Source organism: Schistocerca gregaria, chromosome 10 (genome assembly GCF_023897955.1).
Source record: "Schistocerca gregaria isolate iqSchGreg1 chromosome 10, iqSchGreg1.2, whole genome shotgun sequence".
Taxonomy (NCBI): Eukaryota; Metazoa; Arthropoda; class Insecta; order Orthoptera; family Acrididae; genus Schistocerca; species Schistocerca gregaria.
Window position 1 is genome coordinate 65,310,984 of NC_064929.1, and position 20,014 is coordinate 65,330,997.

The following is a 20,014-nucleotide window of genomic DNA, read 5'->3' on the forward strand; positions in this document are numbered from 1 at the left end:
TAACTGAATATGGCGCCTTGCTAGGTCGTAGCAAATGACGTAGCTGAAGGCTATGCTAAACTATCGTCTCTGCAAATGAGAGCGTATGTAGGCAGTGAACCATCGCTAGTAAAGCGGCTGTATAGTGGCGACACGCGGGTCCGACGTATACTAACGGACCGCGGCCGATTTAACGGCTACCACCTAGCAAGTGTGGTGTCTGGCGGTGACACCACATTCCCCACAGGTAAAAGTCCAGAGGAGTTAGGTCTGGGGAACGTGGTGGATACTCCACAGCACCTCTACGGTCTATTCATCTTCCTGGTAGATTTTCGTCGAGATACGCTCTAACACGATTTTGGTAGTGGGCTGGGGCACCATCTTGTTGACAGGTGGCAGGTAAAATGGGTGTCTGAAAATTCTGAAGGTACACCTCATCGGTTACTGTGCCTTCAAAGAAGAATTGCCCAATCGATCCCCGGTAAGACAACCCACACCATACATTTACTCCTCACAAATTCACGTCTTTGTCTACATGGGCGTTCGGATTTTCGTCGGCCCAGTAGATGCAGTTTAGCGATTTACTGTACCACTGAGTTTGAACTGCGCCTCATCAGACCACACAATCGTCTCTGCAAACTCTTCATCGTTGCGCACCATGTTAGTAAACCACTCGCAGTACTCCATTCTACGATCTTGGTCGCCCTCGTTCATTGCGTGTAGCAATCGTGGTATGTAGCACTTCCACGTTGGTGCCTTCAGAATAAGCCGAACACTTGAGCGGCTCACTCTAGTTTCACGGGCACACTGTTCGCAGACTTCTGTGGTCAGCGAGTGAATTGTTGTAACACACGAGGGGAGTTGCTGGACTTGTTGTTTGTGTACATCTTTAACACAGCCTTCGGCTTCAAATTTGTCTCGAATGCGACGAATCGTTGAACGTGCCGGTGGCTATGTTTGGTACTCACTTCGCCATTGCCGTTGAACCTAATTGATGTTTTCGTACTTAAAATACCACTTCAAAACTGACTTCCATTCATCGAACGTAAGCCTTGCGCCAGCCATGTTTACTCGAGTAACTAGGTGCAACTAACAAGGAGACGGCACGAGCGCGGGGTCGGAGATTTGTCCGAAATTTTGTGTGGTGAAAGAGGACTCCTAACACCTCACATGGTTAAAATATTAGGACGCACTACCCGGAAAATCCCGGGAAAAATCGATCCAAAGTTCGTTAAGTGCCTTAAGAGTATAAAATGTTAGTCCACTGCCAAGCTGCCATCTGGCCTAGAAGTTTAGGGCTGGGACTCTTACGCCAGAGGTCTCGGGTTCTATTCCTCCTCTGAAACTTTCTTTTCTTCTATTTTCTTTTCTTTTGTTATTCCACCAATTATTCAGAAAGTTTCCCAAACCTACATTATCTTTAACAATTTAGTTAAATTATTGAATAAAAATTATTTTCTTTTTGTCCAACAACACAATTCATGGCGGTGGGTTTTCCATTTTTCATTGTAAAGTATATAAGGAGAATCATTGGGTTTTTAATCAGAATAACAAATTCGATTGGGAAACATTCAATTTTTATGCATAGAATAATTATAAACAAGAACCGCAATGGTAATTATAGTAAAAACAAACAAAGCAATAATTTTTACGACATCTTACGAAACATATGAAAACGGATTTTTTACAATCACAGGGCGCTTGCAATAAATCTGTACAAAAACATGACCCAGTAACATTTACGAAAATGTTTTGTGTTTCTGATAATTTTGAGGCAAACCAGGCATATTGAATTATGTCTCGGAATATTGGTGGCGATAACTGATGGTGAATTATGGAATGAATTCTTATACAGTCTTCCCTGGAATTAATTTCATGATTCTCCTGTAACATTGTGCTCCAATTTTGCAAGCAACAGAAGAAAAAGGAAGTGCCAGAGGAGGAACCGAACCTCAGACCTCTGGCGTATGGGTCCGACTGCTAACTGTGTAGGCCAGACGGCAGCTCGGCAAGGGACTAACATTTTATACTCATAAGGCACCTAAGAAACTTTGGATCGATTTTTCGCGGGATTTTCCGAGTATTTCGCCCTAACATTTTAACCACGTGAGGTGTTAGGCGTCCTCTTTCACCACACAAAATTTCGGACAAATCCCGGACCCCACGGTAGTGCCGTCTCCTTGTAAGAAGAAAACGCTGACTATCTGGCGACTGTCATCTGACAAAACAAAACAACGCAATAAAACGCTTGTGTGGCGATTGCCGGAACTACGGTCTATTACACTACCAAAGATAAGACAAGTCCGTCAATTAGTTTGCCAGTTATGGACTTTTAAACAGTGGATACATTTTTTTGGACCCCTCTGTATTTTCAAATTGTTAACAAAACAACCTCATCTGCTTCAAAATACTTTCCATTAAAACTAATATCCGCCCCGATATGGCCGGCACGGTAGCTCAGTGTGTTCGGTCAGAGGGTTAGCTGCCCCCTGTAATAAAAAAAAAAAAAACTGAGTTAATGGATCAACAACGAACTGAAACGGGTGTCTTTCGACGTCCGCGCCGAGCAGATACAACGAACAAAACGAGATTAAAAAGAAAAGAAAAAAATAGCTGAATGGTCAGCGCGACGGACTCCCGTCCTAAAGGGCCCGGGTTCGATTCCCGGCTGGGTCGGGGATTTTCCCTGCTTAGGGACTGGGTGTTGCGTTGTCTTCATCAGCATTTCATTCCCATCCTGCGCGCAGGTCGCCCGGTATGGCGTCGTATGTAATAAGACCTGCACCAAAGCGGGCGGACGTACCCCGTAAGGAGCCTCCCGGCCAATGACGCCAAACGCTCATTTCGATTAAAACTAATACATTTGTCCCATTGGTACTTCCACATTCTTTTTGTAGTCATCTTTAGCAATAGCTGATAGCTCCTTCCTTCCTTTTTTTTAATTTTGTCAAAACGGTGTCCCATTTCTTGTGTAGAAATAAGAAAAAGTCGCACAGAGCCAGCTCAGGTGAGTAATGTGCATGCGCCAGCGGAACCACGCCATTTTTAGCCCAAAACTGTCCAACGAAGATGGCTGTGAGCGCAGGTGCGTTGTGGAAGAACTAGTCTCCTGTCTGCCACAAATCGGTCCTTTCTTGACGAACACTGTTGCACAATCTACTTAAAAATTCCAAATAAAAGGTTTCATTGGAGATCTGACCTGGGGGAACAGACTCTGAATGAACTATGCCCTTGGCATCAAAGAAACAAATGAGCATTGTTTTGATGTTTGATTTGACAAATTTTTTTTGGGTGATGTGACACAGACGTCTTCCATTAGACTGTTGCTTAGTTTCTGGGTCGTAACCGTAGCACCATGACTCATCGCCAGTAATGACCTTTAACAGAAAATCAGCATCAGTTTCAAGCTGTTGTTTCAAAGCTCGACACGTTTCAGCTCTACATTCTTTTTGATTTTCAGTCAGAACCTGGGGAACAAACGTATTAGCAAACCTTTTCATTCCCAAATCTTGAACCAAGTTCCAAGATAACCCACTAATGTCTGACAGTTGATCAATTGTCTGTCGACGGTCTGTGAGCACAAGCTCTCCAATTTTTTCAATTTCCTCGTCTGTTCGGGCAGTTGAAACTTCCTGACAGATTAAAACTGTGTGCCGGAGCGAGACTCGAACACGGGACCTTTGCCTTTCGCGGGCAAGTGCTCTACCATCTGAGCTACCCAAGCACGACTCACCCCCCCGTCCTCAAAGCTTTACTTCCGCCAGTATACCTCGTCTCCTGCTGTGAGGGCAGGGCGTGAGTCGTGCTTGGGTAGCTCAGTTGGTACAGCGCTTGTCAGCGAAAGGCAAAGGTCCCGTGTTCGAGTCTCGGTCCGGCACACAGTTTTAATCTCCCAGGAAGTTTCATATCAGCGCACACTCCGCTGCAGAGTGAAAATCTCGTTCTGGTCCGGAAAGCGGTTTGTCATCAATCGACATGTCGCCATTTTTAAATCGAGAAAACCATTCGTACACTTGAGTTTTTCACATAGCGTCATCTTAGGAAGCTGTTTTCAGCATTAAAACAATTTCAGCAGGGTTTTTATATAACAGAAAACAAAATTTCACAGCTGTACGTTGTTTACTTAAATTTGCCATAATAAAAAACGAAACAAGAAATAAACAGAGCTAGCAAAAACAGTCACTTCAGATGAACAGAACAAGCCAGGTCGACAACACTGAACTGGCAACGAGTTGCGTATACACAACTAGCCGCAGGATTCGAACCTGCGACCGTAGCGGTCGCGCGTTTCCAGAGTGTAGCGCCTAAAACGCTTGACCACACCGGCCTCAAGTGTTCCAACATTTCTAAGGAATCCAAACTGACCTTCCCCGAGGTCGGCTTCTACTAGTTTTTCCATTCTTTTGTAAAGAATTCGCGTTAGTATTTTGCAGCTGTGACTTATTAAACTGGTAGTTCGGTAATTTTCACATCTGTCAACACGCACTTTCTTGGGGACTTAACTTCTGAGGTCATTAGTCCCCTAGAACTAAGAACTACCTCAACCTAACTAACGTAAGGACATCACACACATCCATGCCCGGCTGAAAATGTCACTCACTTTTCTTTAATGCAGTGGATGGCTAGGCCCCTGACCGGATACGCGGAGCTACCGTACCGGCTCAAACATCTGTGGAGCTAGACGAGTCATTCAGTACAACAGCAGCATCGCCATAACGAAACTAGGCATGTTGCATGGAACGGACAGTCCGCTGATCGGACAATTCGTTATTACAGGCCGCGGACACGACTTCCTCGTTTGTGAGAAAGCGGTACTCAAGTTACGACGGAGAAATTGCCTGTCAGTAACGACAGGTCGTAAAGACGCGCGGCGCTCTGCATCTCGTAAAGCAGCGCAAGCTACCATTCACAGCTGCTAAATTGACTTTTCTCGCCTAGAGAAAGCAAACGACGTGAGCTATTGTCGCCCCGTCGACGAGCGGATCATTAGAGACGAAGCAAGTTTATGACTGCCGCACAGAGGACGTAGAAATGGGCTTACCTAGCGCAGAAAAACTACTGGAAGAGTTGAAAACAAACAAGTCGCCAGGTCCGGATGGAATCGCAGCCCTTATCTACGCTACTGGCCATTAAAGTTGCTACACCACGAAGATGACGTACTACGGACGAAAAATTTAACCGACAGGAAGAAGACGCTGTGATATGCAAATGATTAGCTTTTCAGAGCATGCACACAAGGTTGGCGCTGGTGGCGACACCTACAACGTTCTCTGACATCAGGAAAGTTTCCAACCGATTTCGCATACACAAACTGCAAATGACCGGCGTGGCCTGGTGAAACTCTGTTGTGATGCCTCGTGTAAGGAGCAGAAATGCGTACCATCACGTTTCCCACTTTGATAAAGGTCGGATTGTAGCCTAGCGCGATTGCGGTTTATCGTATGGCGACATTGCTGCTCTCGTTGGTCGAGATCCAATGACTGTTAGCGGAATATAGAATCGGTGGGTTCAGGAGGGTAATACGGAAGGCTGTGCTGGATCCCGACGGCCTCGTATCACTAGCAGTCCAGATGACAGGCATCTTATCCGCATGGCTGGAACGGATCGTGGAGCCACGTCTCGATCTCTGAGTCAACAGACAAGACAACAACCGTTTGCATGAACAGTTCGACGACGTTTGCAGCAGCATGGACTATCAGCTCGGAGACCACGGCTGCGGTTACCCTTGACGCTGCATCACAGACAGGAGCGCCTGCGATGGTGTACTCGAGGACGAACCTGGGTGCACGAATGGCAAAACGTCATTTTTTCGGATAAATCCAGTTTCTGTTTACAGCATCATTATCGCCGCATCCGTATTTGGTGACATCGCGGTGAACGCACATTGGAAGTGTGTATTCGTCATCGCGATACTGGCGTATCACCCGGCGTGATGGTATGGTTACACGTCTCGGTCAGCTCTTGTTCGCATTGACGGCTCTTTAAACAGTGGACGTTACATTTCAGGTGTGTTACGACCCGTGGCTCTACCCTCCATTCAATCCCTGCGAAACCCACCCTTTCAGCAGGATAATACACGATCGCATGTTGCAGGTCCTGTACGGGTCTCTCTGGATACAGAAAATGTTCGACTGCTGCCCTGGCCAGCACATTCTCCAGATATCTCACCAACTGAAAACGTCTGGTCAATGGTGGCCGAGCAACGGGCTCGTTACAATACGGCAGTCACTACTCTTGTTGAACTGTGGTATCGTGTTGAAGCTGCAAGGGCAGCTGTACCTGTATACGCCATCCAAGCTCTGTTTGACTCCAGTCTGGTTTTGTTCGTGTAAAGAAAGATTGTCGGTATGCCTCTGTGTGGGCTAAAATGTCTCTGATTTTATACTCAAGGTCTCTTCGCGAGATATACGTAGGAGGGAATTATACTGCTTGACTACTCGGTGAAGGTATGTTCTCGAAACTTCAACAAAAGCTACTGAGCGTCTCTCCTGTAGAGTCTTCCACTGGAGTTTATCTATCATCTCCGTAACGCTTTTGCGATTACTAAATGATCCTGTAACGAAGCACGCTGCTCTCCGTTGGATCTTCTCTATCTCCTCTATCAACCCTATCTGGTACGGATACCACATCGGTGAGCAGTATGCAAGAAGTGCGCTAACAAGCCTACTCTAACCTACTTCCTTTGTTTTCGGATCGCATTACCTTAGGATTATTCCAATGAACCTCAGTCTAGTATCCGCTTTACCGACGATTAATTTTCTATGGTCATTCCATTTTAAATCAGTCCTAATGCCTACTCCCATATAATTTACGGAATTAACTGCTTCCAGTTTCTAAATGATAAAGGATCTTTCTTTCTATGTATTCGCAGCACATTACACTTGTCTATATTGAGATTCAATTGTCATTCCCTGTACCGTGCGTCAATTCGTTGCAGATCCTCCTGCATTTCAGCACAATTTTCTATTGTTACAACCTCTCGATATACTACACATCATCCGCAAAATGCCTCAGTGAACTTCCGATGTTATCCACAAGGTCATTTATGTATATTGTGAATAGCAACGGTCCTACGACACTCCCCTGCGGCACACCTGAAATCACTCTTACTTCGGAAGACCTCTCTCCACTACATAAACCTAACTAACCTAAGGACATAACATACATCCACGCCCGAGACAGGATTCTAACCTGCGACCGTAGCAGCAGCGTGGTTCTGGACTGAAGCGCCTAGAACCGTTCGGTCACAGCGGCCGGCCATGTGTTGGGAAATGCATCGTTGCCACGGTAGAGGGCGCTGACGAATGACCACGTACCGTTTGTTCCTAGTGTGTTGTAGGCTGTGTGATTGGTGCAGCGTACTCTAAGCAGCAGTATGGTCCGGTATTCGTGTCGGGAACAAGCCGAGATGGTGTTCGTGTATGGTCAGACAAGTACCCTCTCAGATACCAACCACAACATTTGAAGCCTGTTTTTGATTATTGTGTGATCAGGGATCCTTTCAGGGAGGCGGCGGATTGTGCGTGCACCAGATTTGGAGGATCGTGTTCTGCTGCGTATTGAGACGAACCCTAGGACAATCTCCAGGCCGAAGTACGATTATGTGTATCCTGTCACGTGGCATCCCATGGAGACTACTTGTGAGGTGGATGTGATGCAGCTCTGTACTGTGTGCTACATCTACACCAACATTTATACTCCGCAAGCCACCCAACGGTGTGTGGCGGAGGGCACTTTACGTGCCAATGTCACTACTTCCCTTTCCTGTTCCAGTCGCGTATGGTTCGCGGGAAGAACGACTGCCGGAAAGCCTCTGTGCGCGCTCTAATCCCTCTAATTTTACATTCGTGATCTCCTCGCGAGGTATGAGTAGGGGGAAGCAATATATTCGATACCTCATCCAGAAACGCACCCTCTCGGAACCTGGACAGCAAGCTACACCGCGATGCTGAGCGCCTCTCTTGCAGAGTCTGCCACTTGGGTTTGCTAAGCATCTCCGTAACGTTATCACGCTTACCAAATAACCCTGTGACGAAACGCGCCGCTCTTCTTTGGATCTTCTCCGTCTCCTCTGTCAACCCGACCTGGTACGGACCCCACACAGATGAGCAATACTCAAGTATAGGTCCAACGACTGTTTTGTAAGCCACCTCCTTTCTTGATGGACTACATTTTCTAAGGACTCTCCCAATGAATCTCAACCTGGTACCGGTCTTACCAAAAATTAATTTTATATGATCATTCCACTTCAAATCATTCCGCACGCATACTCCCAGATATTTTACAGAAGTAACTGCTACCAGCGTTTGTTCCGCTATCATATAATCATACAATAAAGGATCCTTCTTTCTATGTATTCGTAAGACATTACATTTGTCTATGTTAAGGGTCAGTTGCCACTAACTGCACCATGTGCCTATCCGCTGCAAACCTTCCTGCATTTCGCTACAATTTTCTTATGCTGCAACTTCTCTGTGTACTACAGCATCATCTGCGAAAAGCCGCATGGAACTTCCGACACTATCTACTAGGTCGTTTATATATATTGTGAAAAGCAATGGTCCCATAACACTCCCCTGTGGCACGCCAGAGGTTACCTTAACGTCTGTAGACGTCTCTCGATTGAGAACAATATGCTGTGTTCTGTTTGCTAAAAACTCTTCAATCCTGCCACACAGCTGGTCTGATATTCCGTAGGCTCTTACTTTGTTTATCAGGCGACAGTGCGGTATTGTATCGAACGCCTTCCGGAAGTAAGGAAAATGGCATCTACCTGGGACCCCGTACCTAATATTTTCTGGGTCTCATGAACAAATAAAGCGAGTTGGGTCTCACACGATCGATGTTTCCGGAATCCATGTTGATTCCTACATAGTAGATTCTGGGTTTCCAGAAATGACATGATACGATAGCAAAAAACATGTTCTGATATTCTACAAGAGATCGATGTCAGAGATATGGGTCTATAATTTTGCGCGTCTTCTCGACGACCCTTCTTGAAGACTGGGACTACCTGTGCTCTTTTCCAATCATTTGGAACCTTCCGTTCCTCCAGAGACTTACCACGGTACACGGCTGTTAGAAGGGAGTGCAAGATCTTTCGCGTACTCTGTGTAGAATCGAGTTGGTATCCCGTCAGCTGCAGTGGACTTTCCCCTGCTTTTCCCCTGCTTTTCTATTCCTTGGACACTTATTTCGATGTCAGGCTTTTTCTCGTTCGTGCGAGGATTTAGAGAAGGAACCGCAGTGTGGTCTTCCTCTGTGAAATGGGACGATCTGGTGTCGTAGCACTCATACCGTCCATTTCCGGACACGTGTTCATAGGACCTTTTTTCCTCCATATTCAGTCAGGAATGCTTCCCTGCACTTTGTCGGTTTTGTTAATCTCCGTCCTGTGTAAGTCTTCGTTACAGTGCCTCTTGAAAACACTCGAACACCTGAGTAGGATAGTTACTCAGTGTATAGACTCAGAGTATGGATCGGCATGTAAAAAAGGAATGATCTTTACAAAGAAATTGTAATGAAGTCTACGGGAGAACTAATTTGATCGTGTCTCGTATCGGTCTACAGTTTTCATCCTACTAACAAGGGGAGGCAACGACGTTTGGGCCGCCGATTACTGTAAATTTCGTACACTCGCACTCCTCCATTGGGACAACAAAATGTGTGAGCAGTAGCGAACACTTTTCAAGCGTTATTGAGAAAATCGCAGGATAATTTCTGTCGTCAAATATATACCTGCGCGTGACTATTCTTCCCACGAAGCGGCGGCAGCCAAGTGGTTAGCTTTCAAGCCCCGTAATCGCTGGATCGAGTCCCGTTCGTCAGCTTTTTTTTTCAATACAGTAATTTTCTTTACTATTTATATTACAATTGATATAATTGCAAAAAAAAACGCATAATCGTATGAATTTTTATTAAATCAAACAGACGTTTATTTTTGCTAATAACCTAGGGAAGTAACCGAAATATCAATTAGCTATAGCAATTAACATCGAGTATAGATTTAAATTGAATTTAATTGATGAAAGGAGAAAATATAAAAATGCTGTAAATGAAGCAGGCAAAAAGGAATACAAATGCCTCAAAAATGAGATCGACAGGAAGTGCAAAATAGCTAAGCAAAGATGGCTAGAAGACAAATGTAAGGATGTAGAGGCTTATCTCATGAGGGGTAAGATAGATACTGCCTACAGGAAAATTAAAGAGACCTTTGGAGAAAAGAGAACCACTCGTATGAACATCAAGAGCTCAGATGGAAACCCAGTTCTAAGCAAAGAAGGGAAAGCAGAAAGTTGGAAGGAGTATATAGAGGGTCTATACAAGGGCGATGTACTTCAGGACAATATTATGGAAATGGAAGAGGATGTAGATGAAGATGAAATGGGAGATACGATACTGCGTGAAGAGTTTGACAGAGCACTGAAAGACTTGAGTCGAAACAAGGCCCCCGGAGTAGGCAACATTTCATTGGAACTACTGACGGCCTTGGGAGAGCCAGTCCTGACGAAACAGTACCATCTGGTGAGCAAGGTGTATGAAACAGGCGAGATACTCTCAGACTTCAAGAAGAATATAATATTTCCAATCCCAAAGAAAGCAGGTGTTGACAGATGTGAAAATTACCCAACTATCAGTTTAATAAGCCACGGCTGCAAAATACTAACTCGAATTCCTTACAGACGAATGGAAAAACTAGTAGAAGCCGACCTCAGGGAAGATCAGTTTGGATTCCGTAGAAATACTGGAACACGTGAAGCAATACTGACCTTACGACTTATCTTAGAAGAAAGATTAAGGAAAGGCAAACCTACGTTTCTAGCATTTGTAGACTTAGAGAAAGTTTTTGACAATGTTGACTGGAATACTCTCTTTCAAATTCTAAATGTGGCAGGGGTAAAATACAGGGAGCGAAAGGCTATTTACAATTTGTACAGAAACCAGATGACAGTTATAAGAGTCGAGGGACATGAAAGGGAAGCAGTGGTTGGGAAGGGAGTAAGACAGGGTTGTAGCCTCTCCCCGATGTTATTCAATCTGTATATTGAGCAAGCAGTAAAGGAAACAAAAGAAAAATTCGGAGTAGGTATTAAAATTCATGGAGAAGAAATAAAAACTTTGAGGTTCGCCGATGACATTGCAATTCTGTCAGAGACAGCAAAGGGCTTGGAAGAGCAGTTGAACGGAATGGACAGTTTCTTGAAAGGAGGATATAAGATGAACATCAACAAAAGCAAAACGAGAATAATGGAATGTAGTCGAATTAAGACGGTTGATGCTGAGGGAATTAGATTAGGAAATGAGACACTTAAAGTAGTAAAGGAGTTTTGCTATTTGGGGAGCAAAATAACTGATGATGGTCGAAGTAGAGAGGATATAAAACGTAGACTGGCAATGGCAAGGAAAGCGTTTCTGAAGAAGAGAAATTTGTTAACATCGAGCATTGGTTTAAGTGTCAGGAAGTCGTTTCTGAAAGTATTTGTATGGAGTGTAGCCATGTATGGAAGTGAAACGTGGACGATAAATAGTTTCGAGAAGAAGAGAATAGAAGCTTTCAAAATGTGGTGCTACAGAAGAATGCTGAAGATTAGATGGGTAGATCATATAAGTAATGAGGTGTTGAAGAGGATTGGGGAGAAGATGAGTTTGTGGCACAACTTGACTAGAAGAAGGGATCGGTTGGTAGGACATGTTCTGAGGCATCGAGGAATCACCAATTTAGTATTGGAGGGCAGCATGGAGGGTAAAAATCGTTGAGGGAGACCAAGAGATGAATACATTAAGCAGATTCAGAAGGATGTAGGCTGCAGTAGGTACTGGGAGGTGAAGAAGCTTGCACAGGATAGAGGAGCATGGAGAGCTGCATGAAACCAGTCTCAGGACTGAAGACCACAACAACAACATAGCAACGGTATTAAATTAGTTTTTAATTTTTTTAAAAAAGAGGAGAGACATAATGTCGCTGTTCCCGCGTGTCGTGCGTTAAGTTACGCATCCACATGCAAGACTTGCCCCCACCTGGTCTATACCGTAGTTCGTCGCTGGACATCTGTTGAATTGCATTAACTCTACCCCAGGCCTCCCGCAGTTCTCCAAGACCGTGAAGGCGTGCCGGTCGCTGTCACGAATCCGCCCGGCGGATTGGTGTCCAGGTCCGGTGTGTACCAGGCAGTCTGTAGATGGTTTTTAAGGCGGTTTTCCATCTGTCTCGGCGAATGGGGGCTGGTTCCCCTTATTCCGCCTCAGTGATGTCGCCGATTGGTGCGCAAACAGTCTCTACGTACGCATACACCATAATTACTCTACCACGCAAACATTTGTGTTTACACTGGCCTGGTGTGTGACATCTCCAGGGCGCGTCCACTGGGGGCCGAACCGCGCAATAGCCCTGGGTTCGGTGTGGGGCAGTGGTGGGGTGGGTGGACTGCTGTGGGGTTGTGAACCACGGAGGGCTACGGCAGGACGAAGTCTCTCCGTCGTTTCTAGGTCGCTGCTTTAATAGACAATGCACAACCCCACCCTGAAACTATTTTCACGAAATGACGTAAAATGGCTGGGTTCAAATGGCTCTGAGCGCTATGGGACTTCTTAGGTCATCAGTCCACTAGAACTTAGAACTACTTAAACCTAACTAACCTAAGGATATCACACACATCCATGCCCGAGGCAGGATTCGAACCTGCGACCATAGCGGTCGCGAGTTCCAGACTGTAGCACATAGAACCGCTCGGCCACACCGGCCGGTTGACGTAGAAATGAAGTACAACGGTTCATTTGCTTCAAAACATTAAGCATTTGTCTGCCATTTGTGTGAAGTCATAAAAGAGGAAAGAAATTGTGGTTCAAATGGCTCTGAGCGCAATGGGACTTAACTTCTTAGGTCATCAGTCCCCTAGAACTTAGAATTACTTAAACCTAACTTAACCTAAGGACATTACACACATCCATGCCCGAGGCAGGATTCGAACCTGCGACCGTAGCGGTAGCGCGCTTCCAGACTGTAGCGCCTAGAACCGCTCGGCCATCCCGGCCGGCTCTGAAATTGTCCGAATGCTGAATGCACTATACGAATTGAGTGTGTTTACAGCAGGAGGAGTTGACGAATTGGTCGAAACTGAAAGACATTTAGTTACCGAAGAAGAGCTACTGACGGAGCGGTATTACAAAAAGTTTTCAGCCCATATGAGGCACCAGAAATTGAGAGACACAAAGAAGAAAGGGCTGCAACTAACATCTCTTCAGATGAAGCTTCAGAAACCTCAAACACTTCTGTAAAAATCACTGAGAGTATCCAACAATACAGTGCTTCTACAGTTACTAATCTGGATGTCACACAAAGTAATTTTTTCCGCAAAAGAGCTCAATCCAAGAAACAAGTTAGCATTTCTGTAATGTTCCAGAGGACTCAGAAAAAAATTACTAAAGCACCAGATGGCAGATATCACTCAGACGTATTCCACATCCTTGATGACGCCATAGATTTTTCCTGTTCCTAAAGACAGTGATTCCAACTGCACTGCATCACATTATTGGTAATAGTATTTATAAATTAGCTTGTTCTTGCACTACGTCTTCAGGCCACGAATGGCCTACCGGGACCATCCGACCGCCGTGTCATCCTCAGTGGAGGATGCGGATAGGAGGGGCTTGGGGTCAGCACACCGCTCTCCCGGCTGCTATGATGGTATTCTTGACCGAAGCAGCTACTATTCCGTCGAGTAGCTCCTCAGTTGGCTTCACGATGCTGAGTGCACCCCGAAAAATGTCAACAGCGTATGGCGGCCCAGATGGTCACCAATCCAAGTGCCGACAGCGCTTAACTTCGGTGATCTGACGGGCACCGGTGTATCTTCTGCGGCAAGGCCATTGCAGCTTGTTCTTGACGTTTTCGAATTAGTTATGCGAACAGGCCACGAAGGCAAAACGGAACCGACCGGCCACCGTGTCATCCTCAGCCCACAGGCGTCAGTGGATGCTGATATGGAGGGGCATGTGGTCAGCACACCGCTCTCCCGGCTGTATGTCAGTTTACGAGACCGGAGCCGCTACTTCTCAACAAGTAGGTCCTCGGTTTGTCTCCCGAGGGTTGAGTGCACCCTGATTGCCAACAGCGCTCGGCAGACCAGATAGTCACCCATCCAAGTGCTAGCCCAGCCCAACAGCGCTTGAGGTACAAAACTATTTGTGTATATTAAATTTTCTAAAAGTTTGAGCCTTAAAGTGATAGAATAGAGCAGTACAGTAATCAGTTTCGCTTTTATAGAAAAGTGATATATACTTTTAATTTTTTTATAATGTAATTTCCTGTGTTGTGTTTCATAAATAACAGCTACTTGTTGGAGAACGTTAAAATTACAGGTTTTACTTACACATTTCTTTTTATAAACCTTTCTGAAAATAGCTTGATAATCCGGAAAATTTGGTAACCCGGCATTCCCAGATCCAAGAGGCTGCCAGATTACCGAAGTCCTACTGCAACCGAAAACGGATTGTCTTAGCAGTAACCGCCATCCCTCGTACAAACCGATCCAGGTGGCGCAGTGGTTAGCACACTGGACTCGCATTCCGGAGGACGATGGTTCAAATCCGCATCTGGCAAACCAGAATTACGTTTTCCGCGATTTCCCTAAATTGTTCCAGGAAAATGCGGGGATGGTTCCTTTGTAGGCGCACGGCCGACTTCCTTCCTTATCCTTCCCTAATCCGAGCTTGCGCTCCGTCTCTAATGACCTAGTTGTCGACGGGACGTTAAACACTGACCTCCCCCTTCCTCCTCTCTCTGCGTGAGATCCATCAGGTTGAAACACCTATTTTCGGTGCTTTCTTTCCTGTACTCACCTGTGCCGTCATTTTTGTTATTGCCCTTCCAACTGCTGTTGTCTTAAAGTTTCCTTGACTGGGCTATCAGTTGGGTTGGCAATGCAAAATAGTGCGTAAACAAGTCCCAAACAGAACTGCGTAGATGAACCCCATCGTCATGTCCGAATGAGTTTCGAAACTACAATAGTAGCTTTACGCTTTCAAATTAAGGGGACCACACCGTGGTTCAGGTCGAAAAAAATCGATTATCGGTTTTCATCATATTTCGATAGATTAAGCTTTTATTTAAGTACTACGAAAAAGATTTTGCTGAAAAAAAATGTTTTCGAGCATTTAAAGAGCATTTTCGTACCACATGTGTTTATGTGCCACGCCCACTTTTCTGTCAGCCACTGTCAACCCACCCACTGTCAACTCTGAGCCATATGGAGATGCCATTATTAGCAAAAGAGAATGTGTAGGCCATGTTCAAAAAGTTCAGAAACAAAGCTGAGAAAACTAACTGTTGATATGAGAGGGAAAAAATTAGAAGATGGAAAATTGTTGACCGGACAGGGTCGGTTAACTAAAACTGAAATAGAAAACTTGCAGGTATACTACGGGCAGGCAATTAGGAGAAAAGAAGAAAATCTGGAGGCAATGAAGAGAGATGTTTGGGCCATATTCTTCCATCAATTCTCTACTGATAATAAGCAATATCATGGATTGTGTCCATCAGGAGAAAATTCGTGGTGCAAATAGAATAGGGCTCAGGCAACTGGAGAATCTTATTCTCACCAGCATACTCTTCCTGCTGCTGTTATTACAGCAGTTAAACCTATTTTCAGGGACTTGGCTCATCCTGACCTTCCAAGGAAATGTCTGCATGGGCAGACACAGAACCCAAATGAATGTTTCAACAGCATAATTTGGAACCGTCTTCCTAAAACAGTATTTGTAGGCATGCATACAATGATACTAGAAGTTGGTGATGCTGTTATTACATTCAACTGTGGTAATAATGGAAAGTGCTGGGTACTGTAAAAGCTCGGAATTAATCCAGATGAAAATATGATCACTGGGCTCCAACATTGCAATCAAATGAGGATAGCCGATGCAAAACAAGTCTGCATCTAATGTGGCCAAGAAAGGAAGACAAACATCCATGAAGGTGAAAAAGAAGCTGGAAGACCTGCTAGAGGCTAAAGAAGGGCCATCATACGCAGAAGGGCTGTTTTAATTAATTGTAAGTAACAAATTTAGAAAGTTTTTCTTTACAGTCTATTTCCCACAAACTAAAATTTTCAGTAGATATGCCCCATTGTATCAGAAACTATCATAGATAAATGAATGAAATTTTTAGAGACTCTGCATAATATAAAAAGCCACCTCTGGCACTACATTCGTTAATATTTCCCCATTAGGGAGCCCACAAAAAATATTTTCTGCAGAAAAAACTTAATATTTTTTGTTAATAAGTTTCAAAAAGTATTTCTTAAAAGCTATGAAATGGATAAAGTAGATTTTAGTACAGTTGACTCTATTTGCATCATGTAAATATTAAGGTCCTGCATTAAATAGTTAGAAATGGGTCAAATACTTGCCTAAATTAACATGAGATAGATAGGCAGGGTGTGGTCCCCTTAAACGAATGTACCAAGCGAGGTGGTTGGCACACTGGACTCGCATTCCGGATTACAGCGGTTCAAAGCCTTCGTCCGGCCCTCCTGATCTAGTTTTTCGTGATCTACCTAAATCACTACAGGCCAATGCCGAGATCTGAAGGACACGGCCGACTTCTCTCCTCCCTAATCTGATGGGACTGATGACCTCGGTGTTGGGTCCTCTTCCCGAAACAAACCAACCAATCAACCTACCAACCTAGTAAAAGCTGCGCTCCGCTGTGGACCGCACAAGGGCCTACTGATCCAACCAACCAACCAACCTAGTAAAAGCTACCCTCCACTGTGGATGGCACAGGGGCCTATTGATCCAACCAACCAACCAACCAACCATCCAACCAACCTACTACAAGCTACCCTCCGTTGGGACCTATTGAACCAACCAACCAACCAACCAACCTAGTACAAGCTACCCTCTGTTGTAGATCGCACAGGGGCCTATTGATCCAACCAACCAACCAACATAGTAAAAGCTACCCTCTGCTGTGGAGCACACAGAGGCCTATTGAACCAGTCAACCTATAGTTCAATTCTTTTATCTTGGCGGCCCGCGCATGCCCGCCTAGACGCGGAAGATTGCTGCGTTGGCAGCTGCACGCACCAAGAGAAGCAGCGGCATAGTATAGTTCGCAAACTTACGTTTAGGGGGGAGCGCGCAGTTTATGAAGTAAACCCACCACGGCTGCATTAACCCTTTCGCTGCTACAGAGACGTGCTCCCCCCATTCCGCGCTGTGCGCGATTTTGTCATCACTGCACTGCTCGCCTGTGCAGACACATGGTGTTCCCACTGCTTTGACACTCTTTATCATTCGATTCCACAAAAACTAGTTGGCCCAAAAATTTGATTTCTACACATCTTCTTGACTGATACCTTCCCCCATAAATGGCTTAATTTTGTTTCGATTTTCAACGCAGTTATTGTGCAGCATTAGATGTAGTAAACCATTGCACGAAATTTGGAAGAGATCGCAGTGTTAAAAGTCCATAGCGTATACTTTCTATATAGTCGATTTTAGTTGCCACTAGAAATTTCAAAAAATTACATTGAAACGAATAAAATTCAGGAACTAAGACATTCCCATATTGTTTTTAAATAAAGAAAATATTAAGCACCAAACAAAGTTAGAACTCAGAAGCTTTCGGCTAGGAGCCTAACACCTTAACCATTACGCTAACGCAACTCGTCGTTCGATGGACCTCCTGGATGACTTTAAAAGATCACGCAAAATACTGACAAACACTATTGGTATGACCATGAGTTACTCACGTTTTGTCGAAATACAATAGAAAATAAACAATTACCGCTGTTCCTTATTGTGAAAAAGCAGTTAGTGAGAATGATACAAACACCTTTCCTTGCTATCGCCTGAATTAGGAGGCTTATTGCTTGTTTGTCTTAATTAATTACTAGAATATGGTGCAATTGGTATAAAGAAATGCTTTTTCCAAACTTTCTATAAAATAAAGTCTGCTGTCAAGATATTGCTTTTGTTCAATTACTTTATTTATGACTGCACGTTTCTAAAACTGAAGAGACTCGTCCGTGCTCTGCACTGCACTAGAGCTCTGGCAAACTCGTCCTCTGTTCATTGGCTGACTGTGTTTTGTGACGTCAGATGCGCAGAACGAACCTAAACTCGGCCGCCGTCGTAAATGACACCCACTTTAGCACAAGCTACCCTCCGTTTGGACCGCACAGAGGGCTATTGAACCAACGAACCAACCTAGTACAAGCTACCCACCTTTGTGGACAGCACAGAGGCCTGTTGAACCAACCGACCAACCAACCTAATAAAAACTACCCTCTATTGTGGACTGCACAGGGGCTATTGAACGAACGAACCAACCAACCAACCTAAGAAAAGCTACCCTCGGTTGTGGACCGCACAGAGGCCTATTGAACCAACCAACCGACCAACCTAATAAAAGCTACCCTCCATTGTGGACTGCACAGGAGCCTATTGAACGAATGAACCAACCAACCAACCTAGTACAAGCTACCCTCCGTTGTAGACCGCACAGGCGCCTATTGACCCAACCAACCTAGTACAAGCTACCCTCCATTGTGGACCGCATAGGGGCCTATTGAAGCAACCAACCTAGTACAAGATACCGTCAGCCGTTCATCGCACAGGAGCCTGGTGTGTGTGTGTGTGTGTGTGTGTGTGTGTGTGTAGATGATGATACAGATGCAGATGAGTACTCACGGGAATCCTCATGTCTGCGGCGTCGCGTGTGGTGGCGGCAGCTCGTGTTGCAGCTGGCAGTGCGCGGAGCCGTATATATACGCACGCCGGAGCCCGGCCGGCTTTCTACGGTCGTAGCGGGCGGTGCGGAACCGACAGATACGCGGCGAGGCCGGCACGGCAGGGAGAAGCCAAGAGGCCCGGGGCGAAAGCATCGCGTACCAGGGGCCCCAGGCGCCGGAAGCTACGGCGCGCTTCCGGAAGCTCTGTCCCGTCTCACGCGGAGGACGGATCACTGGCGAGTTCCTATGTGACTGGCTGACACGTCCTCCCTATCTCTGAGGATTCAAAATGTTCAGTGTGAAATCTTATGGGACTTGACTACTAAGGTCATCAGTCCCTAAGCTTACACACTGCTTAACCTAAATTATCCTAGCGACAGACACACATACCCATGCCCCAGGGAGGACTCGAATCTCCGCCGGGGCCAGCCGCACAGTCCGTGACTGCAGTGCCTTAGACTTCTCGCCTAATCCCGCGCGGCATATTTAATTCCGCTGTGCATTAATTCATACTGCCTGCTGGAACAGAAACGGCCTCTTCTTTCGGACAAGTCCGGAAGAACAGACACCACGTATATACTGAAGCGCCAAAGAAACTGGTATAGGCATGCGTATTCAAATGGAGAGGTATGTAAACAGGCAGAATACGGAGCTGCGGTCGGCAACGCCTATGTAAGATAAGTGTTTGGCGCAGTTGTTAGATCGGTTATTGCTGCTACAATTGGCACGTTATCAAGATTTAAGTGAGTTTGAACGTGGTGTTATAGTCGGCGCACGAGCGATGGGACACAGCATCGCCGAGGTAGCGATGAAGTGGCGATTTTTCCGTACGACCCTTTCACGTGTGTGCCGTGAATATCAGGAATGTGGTAAAACACCAAATCTCCGACAACTCTGCGGCTGGAAAAAGATCCTGCAAGAACAGGACCAACGACAACTTATGAGAATCATTAACGTGACAGAAGTGCAACCCTTCCGCAAACTGCTGCAGATTTCAGTGCTTGGTCATTCATCGAAACATCATCGATATGGGCTTTCGGAGCCGAAGGCCCACTCGTGTACCCTTGATGACTGCACAACACAAATCTTTACGCCTCGCCAGGGCCCGTAAACACCGACATTGGACTGTTGATAAATGGTCGGTCGAGTCTCGTTTCAAATTGTATCGAGCAGATGGGCGTGTACGGGTGTGGAGAAAACCTCATGAATCCATGGACCTTGCACGTCAGAAGGGGACAGGCCCTTTAATGGTGTGGGACATATGAAGGTGAAGTGATTTGGGACCCCTGAAACGTATAGTTACG

At 45.4% G+C, this 20,014-nt stretch overlaps 1 protein-coding gene across 1 annotated transcript in view; it reads right to left on the minus strand.

Annotated features, from left to right (window-relative positions):
• LOC126293424 (uncharacterized) overlaps window positions 1-18,723 on the minus strand; it is a 52,717-nt gene extending 33,994 nt beyond the window's left edge. The window contains exon 1 of the mRNA XM_049986647.1: window positions 18,670-18,723. Coding sequence (XP_049842604.1) covers window positions 18,670-18,681 — 12 coding nt within the window. The 5' untranslated portion in view covers window positions 18,682-18,723. The remainder of the gene's footprint in view (window positions 1-18,669) is intronic.
• Window positions 18,724-20,014: the final 1,291 nt, after the last annotated feature.